The sequence below is a fragment of the Zerene cesonia genome, unplaced genomic scaffold (genome assembly GCF_012273895.1).
Source record: "Zerene cesonia ecotype Mississippi unplaced genomic scaffold, Zerene_cesonia_1.1 Zces_u004, whole genome shotgun sequence".
Taxonomy (NCBI): domain Eukaryota; kingdom Metazoa; phylum Arthropoda; class Insecta; order Lepidoptera; family Pieridae; genus Zerene; species Zerene cesonia.
Window position 1 is genome coordinate 1943238 of NW_024045134.1, and position 10666 is coordinate 1953903.

The window sequence follows — 10666 nt, forward strand, 5'->3', positions numbered from 1 at the left end:
AATACTCAAGGAAAATCAGTCTAAATGAGCTTAAGACGTTATTTCAAAAGTTTAATCGCATTTTTTCGTAACAACTCTTTGTGCTTCTTCAAAAATAGTATCATCAAATATATTTGAAATTTAAATACATTAGTGTAACATTCATATGACCTAGATAAACTTGTTATGAAATAGGTCGTATTCCCATCCGTCTATGCGTTTCTATATCAGGTACACATGTTACAGTGTATAGGTACCACATCTATCTAGGTAGTAGGTACGTCCGACGTCCAATCCAGTACATAAACGCCTAGCATTGAACGCGAGTAATCAATAAAGCACGTAGGTATATAAATGCGATGTATGCTCTGCCCCGGGGCTCGTCGATTCGGTTTAACATTTGCTATAGAACCACGGGCTATAAAATGAGTAGAGATGCCATATTTATTTTATGAGTATAAAAATTATGCTTTCCTTACACAATACAAAATCGCTATGCTAGCATTGTCATGATCATTAGTTATTAATAATACTGTTGCATAAGTATTTCGTCAATTCATGGAGGCAGTTCTTTCTTTCGTATTATACAAATCTTAAATTATTAAATAATAAATATATTAAAATCGACATTAAATGAATATTGATTATCTTATTGATCATCTGCCATAGATCATTGATTTTTATTTATCTGTCATAAGTCATCACAGCTGGCACTGACATTTCATCTTTCAAGGGTCGAACGAAACAAGGGTCAATTGAAAAATAGTGTGAATTTTGCACTTTAAAGTCTTGTTTAGTTTTAAATTATGTAACGCATTATAAAATGTAAATAAAATGGCAAATAAGTGCAACGTATTACATTTGTTTTACATTACAACGTGGTAGTGACAACGTATAGATAGATATTGGTGACAAATATTATTCATGAACACGATGGTTTCGACTTTACAACTACAAGACAAATATACCAAGAGTATGCATACAAGATTATACCATTGATATTATTTTTTACACAAGAACGAATTCTAAGGTTTTCTGTTGTTACAGTTCGCAAAAACTTCTGTTTTTATTTGGATATACAAGAACCAGCTATATCCCGATCTATATCTCGAAGACTGCAAGACATGGGCCTAGTAAGTATTTTGTTAATTTTGGCGCGAAAATAATTTGTTTTTAATGTCTGAGAACCTTGCTATGCATTTCTATTAAAATTTGGGTTATACGTATAGATACAATCCGATTAAGATGTTTTTTATGAAACGTCATAAGTTTCCTCACATTTCAAACAAAAGTAATGAATATTTGAATTGGCTTCTTAACATTGTGCACGATCAGGTTCACAATATTTTCTGATAGATAAGCAAAATATATATTTTCAGCTGTTTATGTAATTAACCCCTTTTGGTGTAAAATTAACCAATTTATAATAAAGCGCGATAAAATAGTAAAAATATTAGACATATGAATTTTAATTATGTGAAATACAAAATTATGTTCTTAATTTCACATACATAAAATACTTAGAATGGAACGTAATCTGAATCGGCCAATGGTATGTCTTTCCCCTTCCATGCGATACTAGCGCTGCCAGTGACTGTAACAAAAACTACAGCAAAATATCTCCATCTTGTATGACAGATTTGTGTTTGTTGTTACTTTTTCGATTTTATTAGGCAAATCTATATAAATAAGACTAAAAAGTAGTTATTACGCGATTGTATGTATTAGTGCTTGGAAACAATATTCAGTGCAGTGGACGTATGAAGTGTACATAGTGTTTCCATGTAATTCAAGCAGTGACGAAGTGTCCCGTCTCGGTGACTAGTATATAGTTACTTATTTTTGTGATAAGCGGTGCGCGGGGGCCTTCCGGACGGCTTTTGTGTGAGTATATACGACTACTAATATCCACACATGCCGTGTTATACTTGGTTTTAGTTATAATTATTTAGAAAATAGTTTAAAATTCAGTTGTTGTAGCGGCTAGTTAGGCGCGTAGCTTGCGTTCGATTTTAGGTCATCTTTTGTACGCTCGCGTTAGAGCCGCTGTCGCAGATCGAAATGCAACGGGCCGAGGCCGCGCGCCGCGTTCGATCACGCTGCGTTGCAATACATCCATTTAAAAGCTGTTTGAAATGTAGTTTTCTTTGGCTAACGCGTGTGTATGCTTAATTTTTGACAGTTGATATTGCTTTAACACAGTCAAGGCGATATGATTCTTAAGATTGTCGGGCTAAGGATGAAAATAGCATGTAAGATGGTAGTGTGTTATTTTTTTGCGCGGGACGGTTGGCGCGATGCAGGGTACCGCGCGAGGCTCGTTCCGGCGTCAATTTCGCCGTGTGTATTTCAAGGAAAACTCCATGATTGCGCACGGACTCGGATTGCATAGAAATAATCGGTCACTTGACTGCCACGACACGTAATTCTCTTGTTATGATAAACAGCCCGTAGTCGAGACTGTTTATAGTCGCCGTCAGCATTCTGGACGGAAATTTTCTTACGTTACGAAATTACTTACGTTCACCTTTTGGGTCAAAATACGTGTTTTTGATGACTTTCACATTACATTTTACCAAACAAAATAATGTGTCACAACAATTCAATTTGTCTTGACAGTTCTTATAAGAGTTGCCAGCATAATTAGTGTCTTTAATTATAATGTCAAAAATATTTTATGTTTTGTATTTATTCATGTTCCTGATGATATGAGTTTTGATAGAAATATGTTTTATAAATAAAAGTAAATGGAATATGCTCATGTTTAATAATATCTTATATTTTAGAATGTTAAATTTATTTTTAAGTATATAGCAGGATATTGAAAATTTATTTGTTTTTTTCTTACCTAATTTGCTAAACCTCAAATTTAAGTTAATAGATAGAAACAAATGTTAATGTCATAAAGATCTATAAATAAATATTTATTACAAATATAATACTTAACCACTTCAAAATTATTCAAATGCTTTATCATAAGATGTACAAATTTATTCATGTTCACTATTGCAGTGGATTTATTTTAACTACAAAGTCGTATTATAAAAAAAAATTGTATAACATCAAAAGTGTAGCATCATAATTAAAATAACAGTTATTGCTTATAATGCTGAAACATAAAAAAAGATTAATAAGTAATCGCTAATGAATATTTTATATAGAGAGTATAAAGGGTCGGTCAGGTTATCTACCTGATACATACTGTCTGTTATATTATAACAATGCTTTCACTATCCATGTTTAATTATAAATATCCATATTAAAAATATAGAGCTTGATTGTTTGTTTGGCAACGCTATTCACAGAAACCACTGGACCCATTTCAAGAATTCATTAAGGGTTGGTTTCATATGTAATACCACAGGAAAAGCCATGGACAGACTGATATTTGATTATAGAACTGCTCAGAATGACAATATTTTCTACCTGCAAATTACAATTTGTTAACTGCCCAAATAGTTATTTTACTGCTTAACATTCATTATGCATGGTGATGAATGATGTTGATAGAGGAGTTGTGCCTTTAAGATTATCAATTCCCATAAATGGTCTTGATACTTTTATAAAAGATGAGTCTTTACCATTTCTTTCGGAAATTGCATCTACATACTAAATTCTCACTGATCTGGATGATATATAGATTGTACCTACAACATCTAGTCAGTCTATTCCCAAAGGTAGTCAATACTATTATAAATGATAAGATCTTACAAGCAATTTAGAAGAAGTGTAAACAAATCACTATTGTATTTTTCTGGGAGATTTAAGTAATTTCATTATTATTTCTCAAAGAATTATTCCCTAGCACCAGTGGCTATTTAGTAATATGACAAATTTGCATGGATAATATATTATACCCATTAGAAGTTTTACAATACTGTATTATCATAACAGCGTGAAGAAGTGTTCCTCACGTCGCGCGTGACGCACGTGGTCGCGGACGAGCGGCCGGCGGCGGTATGGCGTGAGAGCCGCGCCCGCGCCGATGCCATGCTCGAGAGACTGCGCGCGCACTCGCCAAAGCCCGCGCAACACAACTACGTGCAGCTCACTGTACAAAAGGTATGGATATATGGTGCCTGTGCTCATAATCACAACACATTCCTTACCCTTAATATTGTTCACAATTTACATACTGTGATGATTGTACCTGTGTTCACAATATACATACAATGTTACCTGTACATGTATTACTGGTATCTATCAATGTCCACTAAAATATTTTATGTAATATTGGTAGTTTTGTTAACAAAAACAATACCTATGCCTATACATCACATATTAAGTTTACATTGCCATTCTTGTACATGGACGTCCGGTACCTGTGTATGCATTCTACAGATGGCAAAACTTGAACATGTATTTATGATACCCGTGTTCACAATTCATGCACCTTGATACATGTTAATGTTTACTGGAATCCATATTCACATGTTAAGAGATGTCCATATATTATAAGGTGTTTTTGAAAATTCTAACAAGAAAAACAAATATTGAGTAAGATCTAACTCTTTGCTTTGTTATATGTTGACCCATACACACTTGTGTTTGGTTGCCATCTTAAATCTTTGTTATTTTTATTTGCAAATCTACTATTGTTGTATTTTACCTGTAGTTTCTTTTAAATAACAAAATTATCAAATATCTATTGCATTCATAAATAATAAAGTAAGCTGCTGAGATTAATTTGTTGCTGTGCTGGTTTCAAATTATGAAATTTATGTTCGTGTTGAATAGTCCAATTATTGAGGAAGGACCATAGGCTATAGTATGTTATGTGTTTGACGTGGATGAAACTGCGGGGCTTATCTAGTGTAGGTATAGATGTGCTAAGAATTCTGAAAAGCTTTCTGTTGGTGTTTTGAAATTGTTAACTGTTATTCTGTTTGGCATATTTAGAACTGTTTCCTATAATATATATCTGCTAAATCTATTTTGTGGATTAAAGAATTGCATGATAAGTTTAAAATAATATTATTATGGTACATGAAATGATTTTTGGGATCAATATACTGTAAATATATGGTAACATTATTTATAGTTATACTAAATTGTTTAATAATAGAATGTGAAGTTTCTAATATAGAAAAAAACCTCTGAAATTTGTAATTATTTCATTCTTACAATAAAAAAATGCATAGTTGCAATATAACAAATTTGCATGTGAACTAATTCTATTAATAAAAATAACTTGTACTAGATATTTCTTTTTCCAACTTAACCTTTATTACTAATATTCTTAATTTATTATTTCTCAACCTGAGTGCTTTAAACACCAAAGAGTATCGAGATAATATAGAGTTTGTTTTTCCACATGATTTTATGTTTGTTTCTCAACACAAGGTTGGGAAATAATATGCAATCTTCTTAGCTATATATTATATATCCTTACAATGTATTTATCATCTTTCAGGCTATAAGTCTATTGGATAAACTGTATGACACATTCATCACGCCGCGTAAAGCGCAGGTCAACTTCTTCAGTAAACATTTTATCAAGATTGAATTTTTGGACAAGTATGCACCCGTATAATGAAATAAAAATTCGATGTACGATCAATGGCATTTACAATTTGCCCTTTTTTCTGCAGACCGTGCCGACCTGTGTATAAGGAATTTGACGAGTGGCCCCAGATCTCATTAGAACCAGACCCCCCGAAGGAGAAGAAAGAGAAAAAGGAGTCGCCGGAGAATCTCGTCGCAATTCCTTCGAACAATAATATCGGTCACAAGTAAGTTTTTAACGAGTTTAATGTTTAGTTTTTCTAAGATTATCTTGTTATCTTGTTGTGTTTGTTACTTATTTGTTGTTATTTTTGTCTTGTTGCAGAATGACAAGGAAGAGTCGACCTCGTATAAAAGAAAAAGAAATAAAAGAAGAGAAGGGTGGTTATTGTGAAATGTGCAATGTTGACTACCCAGACGCTACCTCACATCGGCGGACACCACATCATCTCGCGTTCGTCAGAAATCACGCCAACTTTTTGGCCCTAGACTCTCTTATAACTTCAGGCGCAGATGTCAACACCTTCCTTGATAAAGCTACTCCGGTGAACGGTGAAAGACGTTCACTTCGCAAATTGTGCAATGGTGACTCAGAGCCAAAAAACAGACGCTCCAAAAGATCTCAATCGCCAGACGCCATCAACGGCAACATAAGCCCGAGACGAAATGGCGGTCTCGATGAGGAGAAGAAACACAACACCAGATGCAGCAAGAGGACGAGTGAGTCCACGCAATCAGAGGACCGTCAGTATTATAAAGTAGTCGGTGTCAGTACGAAGCTACGCTCGAGTGGTGGTTTCACCAAGAAGAAGGAATTGCCTGTATGCAACGGAACGAAGCCACTCGTGGTGAAGTTTAGGAAAGTGCGGCGTTCAGAACTGTCGGTTTTGAGCGATGAGGCTGAGCAATTCATGTTCCCAAAACGCGCCAGTTCCACAAGTTCCACGTCTTCTGATGATGATGATGCGATAATAAACACCAAGACGAGGAAAAAGGCATCGCCGCAGCTCCCACCACCCACAGCAGAACGGCAGAGGTTAGCGAGGCCGGTAGCGTTGAAAGAAGAATCATCAGAAGAAGATAGCTGGCCGGAAGAAGATAAGAGGAGAAGGAAGCGACGAGCACCGCCAGTGGTGAAAAGGGCTAAGAGAGGGTGTGGTAGACCGGCGCGGTTACAGCCACCGAGTAAACCGCCTGAGCCCGAGGAACCGCCCCCAGAACCTGAACCAGAAGTCAGCCCGCTCCGAGAAGAAGCTTCCGAGAAGTGTATGAAATGGGAAGACGGAAAGTTGAAATACACACCGGCAGTAGAACAATTGGAGTTTGCTTTTGAATCTGTGCCACATAGCGAGCCTTGGTTTGAGACGTTCAAGCGTCAGGATCAAGACAAGGTTGTTGCTAAGAATGTTCCTCAGTATTTTGGTAAATATGAATTACTAACTAAAAGTTTTAAGTATGTTAACAACTTATCAGAAACCTTACTCTTTACTCAATAAAAAGTCTGGTATTTTTTTTAGTTTTAAAAGCTTATTATGTATTAACACATGTCTTATAGTTCAATTTTGCTTTTTTGTTACAGCGCTTTACTCAAAGTCACCAAAGTTACCATACGAAATTGGTCAGTTACCACCTCTGAAGCCAAATTGTTGTCCCTTAAGTGACCTCGTTCGCCGGGAGGAAAAACCGGGGCCGTCGCGTTCATACGGCACTAGAGGAATGAAGAAACAAAAAATTAGAAAGCGGACAGCCGCCATTTTAGCACTTGAGAGTCATCCGAGGAAATCTCCCAGAGAACATGCTTCTACTCTAGCTATTTTAGGCTCAGCTGGCCTCCTACATCGACGGAAACACGTTGATGACTCTAAATCGACAGCATCCGAAGAGACAATTAGTGATACTCACTCCAAAGTAGAACCAATACTTACAGAAACTCAAGAGGCTTCGGAGAGATTACAACAATTTCTCTCAGAAGTGTTTGAAGACGCGTCAGATTACGATGTCTCGGAGGATTTAATGGACTGCGATACGCCCGTTATCACCTCCAAAGCCGTCCCCGATGTGTCTAGTTTAGTCTCAGAATGTGAAAATTGCGATCTGATCCGGAACGAAATAAAACAGGACACGGGCAAGACGAGAGACAGACGCGGCAAATTTAAAAAGAAGAACCGAACGGGCTGGCCGACGAAGAGAAACAAGAAGAAAGGTTCCAGAAACAGCAGTACCGAGGGAGAAAAGGTCGACGGCAGTTTGGACAGATCGTCGGCGGAACCAGACCTCGAAACGCTCAGTGAAATCGACGAGAATCATTCAGAAGCTGAAAATGAAAACACTCTCACAGAAGAGTCGAAATCAAAAGAAATACCCGTAGCTAATAAAAAGTCGTCGGACCCTGAGGAGCTGGAGTTGGCATGTCCGATGGATGTGGAAGAGAAAAAGTCTGAGAATGTAGATAAGAATTTAATAGAGAATAAATGTAACGATCGGTCGTCGAAGGAGTCCGAGAAGCGGACGTCCTCCGAGGGCGAGGAAAAGGTCGAGTTTAAGAAGAAGAAGCGAGCATTGCAGGGTTTATGTGACTGGCTTCCAGTGGTGCGAGTGGCTCGGGTGGACCCCAACGCGGGGCGAAGGCTCCGCTCGGCGGGCAGGGCTCGCTCCAGCAAGTTCAGATAGCGCCCGGCCCCCAACAGACTTAGTGGCTAAATAGTCAGTGATTAGGACAATTGAATTTCAGATGTTATCCAAGCACCGGTACAAAGTTGCAGACAGTTTGTAGGTCCGTTTATGTGTAGTCTATTCCATACCATATATAAACATGCATTGGTGTCCATTTTATTTGCTACCGACTGTTACAAATAGTTGTTCAATACTTTGATGTGAATACTTCTTTCCCTTTGATATTGTGGTATTGATTAGTACCACAAGACAATATTATCTTAATGTTATAGATTCAACTTGCCGTGTATGATAGACATTCTCAATAAATATCCAATTGTTACTTGTGTTGTTAAATAGATTACAACTTATATCAAAAGGATGGTATCTTCAAAAACCGATTAGCATTTTCTGTATGAATCAACTTGGTGTGTAATAATTATACCTAAAGGCATAAATCGATAACACGCAATTTATATATAAATAGTTAAATTTATGATGCTCTCTGCATGCATTCTCTCAATATAGTCTGTCTGAAACATCTGAAAAAATCCTACTAATAACTTATTAAATACATATTTATTTTGTATGTTTATGAACTGGAGCTATATTATTTTATTGTTAATTTAGTATGAAAGTTTCAGTATTTATGTCTCGAGGCTCAGTGTGGCCATTGTAAATATATGTGTAATATATTTAGAAATTTTGTTATCTGTTTAGTATAAATGTTGTGGTTGTATGAAGAGTGTCTCAAGATGGCGAGCTTACTCTGTACATAAATGTTTTCGTATGCTTAAAGTATGTTGCTTTTCTTTAAATGAAATTTGTTTACTGTCAGTTCATCAGTAACATTGTATAAATAAAATAATTACTCATAATACCTGTCGTTATTTATTTACTCTCTATCAGGGCGAAGGAAACGAGTCCCATACTAGATAATATAATCATTTTTATAGTACAGTGTACACTTTAGCTAGGAATATGACAACTTAGCTTCGGGCTTTGATACACTTTTATAATAATTTAAATAATATATTGATGGAGTGTGAATGGAATCCTGTATGTAACGAAAATAATTGAGTTACTTTCTCACTTACGTTGGATTATATTTTTTCAAACTCTTGGCTGTTCTCTTTGCACATTGGCAAAAAGAATATTAATATCTGTTGTTAACGTTACGTTAAGCTTACGAAACGACTTCCGATTACGCTAACGATTCGAGTGCGGAAACTTGTGTCGAACTTTAGACGAAAACATAGTTTTTAATCATTTTCTTTATGCAATCCTCTCCAAATCGCCCTACTAATGATATATTTTGTATCTCAGAAAGAGTTCTCCTCGACTCGTAGAGTCGCTTAACCCTGTTTACGTTCAATATATTATGTACATCATGAAGCTAACCCATCAATAAATTGGCCGCGTATTAGCTTACTTAACCAGCATATCGTCTACACATCAATAATTTATGTGCAACTAGCCAAGAACCAATGTTTAATGATTATTTATTGAGTCATCAGTGTTATAATTTATTCCAACGTAAGTCAAACACTATAGTTAGTATGATATTATGTTATATGTATTACAGATAACATAATACCATACTAATATATGCATTTAGAAATTGAAAGACTAACGGATTTATTTTATTTGGATTTTTATTATTATTATTATTTACGGACACGGGGAGACACGTGGACACACTCGCTATTGAGTTCGTAACGTCAGGTCAGGTAAATAACAATGAATAAATCGCGTTTAAATCCGTTAGTCTTTAATTTCTATAATCATCAAAAGTGTGTCAAAAAGAGTGAGTATCATCAAAATCCATCTATCACTCTATGTTTGCTTGTTTTTCGGGTGAAATAGTAACAAACATGCATACATACATCAATCCATATCCAAATCCATCCTAAGGTTGCCACTCTATTTTCGAAAATAAAATCCTTAGGTATTTTTTCAAAACATTACAAACAATATTGTGGACTTCAATGAAAAAGAATGGTAGGGTACGACTTAATTTTATTTATTTATTTTTTTTTTTATGTTACAGTCGGCAATGGAGCTGGTGGGACGCCTGATGGTAAGCGCTACCACCGCCCATGAACATTTGGAGAGGCATAAGGTCCATTGCAGACCTTACGCCTCTACCGATCTACGGATTGCCGACTTTTTGGGAAGGGATTAAGAAAGGATTGGCGATAGGAATAAAGGAAAGGACTGGGAAGGGTAAGGAAAAGGATATGGGCCTCCGGCTCCCCCACTCACCGAACGAAACACAGCAGAATGCTATTTCACGCCGGTCTTCTGTGGGGGTGTGGTACTTCCCCGGTGCGAGCTGGCCCAATTTGTGCCGAAGCGTGCTCGACTACTTTATAATTGAGATCAATATTGAACCATATTGTTTTTTTTTCAATTAAATAAAAAGCAACAATTTAACAAACGATATTTTAGCGACCCACCCCTGCTACGTATTTTTTCTCCATAAGAACCTTTCTGATGCTACAACAAAATCTTTTTAATTTGCACATGT

The 10666-nt window shown here is 36.2% G+C and overlaps 1 protein-coding gene across 4 annotated transcripts; it reads left to right on the plus strand.

Annotated features, from left to right (window-relative positions):
- The first annotated feature begins 698 nt into the window (after positions 1-698).
- Positions 699-9008, plus strand: LOC119838646 (muscle M-line assembly protein unc-89). Of its 4 annotated transcripts, XM_038364695.1 has the most exons (7): positions 699-952; positions 1027-1112; positions 3874-4041; positions 5393-5496; positions 5571-5711; positions 5810-6906; positions 7064-9008. In XM_038364695.1, exons 1-7 carry the CDS (start codon positions 904-906, stop codon positions 8152-8154), a joined length of 2736 nt encoding a protein of 911 aa, XP_038220623.1. In that variant the 5' UTR covers positions 699-903; the 3' UTR covers positions 8155-9008. The 4 variants fall into 4 exon arrangements, with proteins under 4 accessions (XP_038220623.1, XP_038220626.1, XP_038220624.1 ...); XM_038364698.1 differs by lacking the exon at positions 5393-5496 and having other exon boundaries at positions 700-952; XM_038364696.1 differs by lacking the exons at positions 699-952; positions 1027-1112 and adding an exon at positions 1574-1863.
- Positions 9009-10666: the final 1658 nt, after the last annotated feature.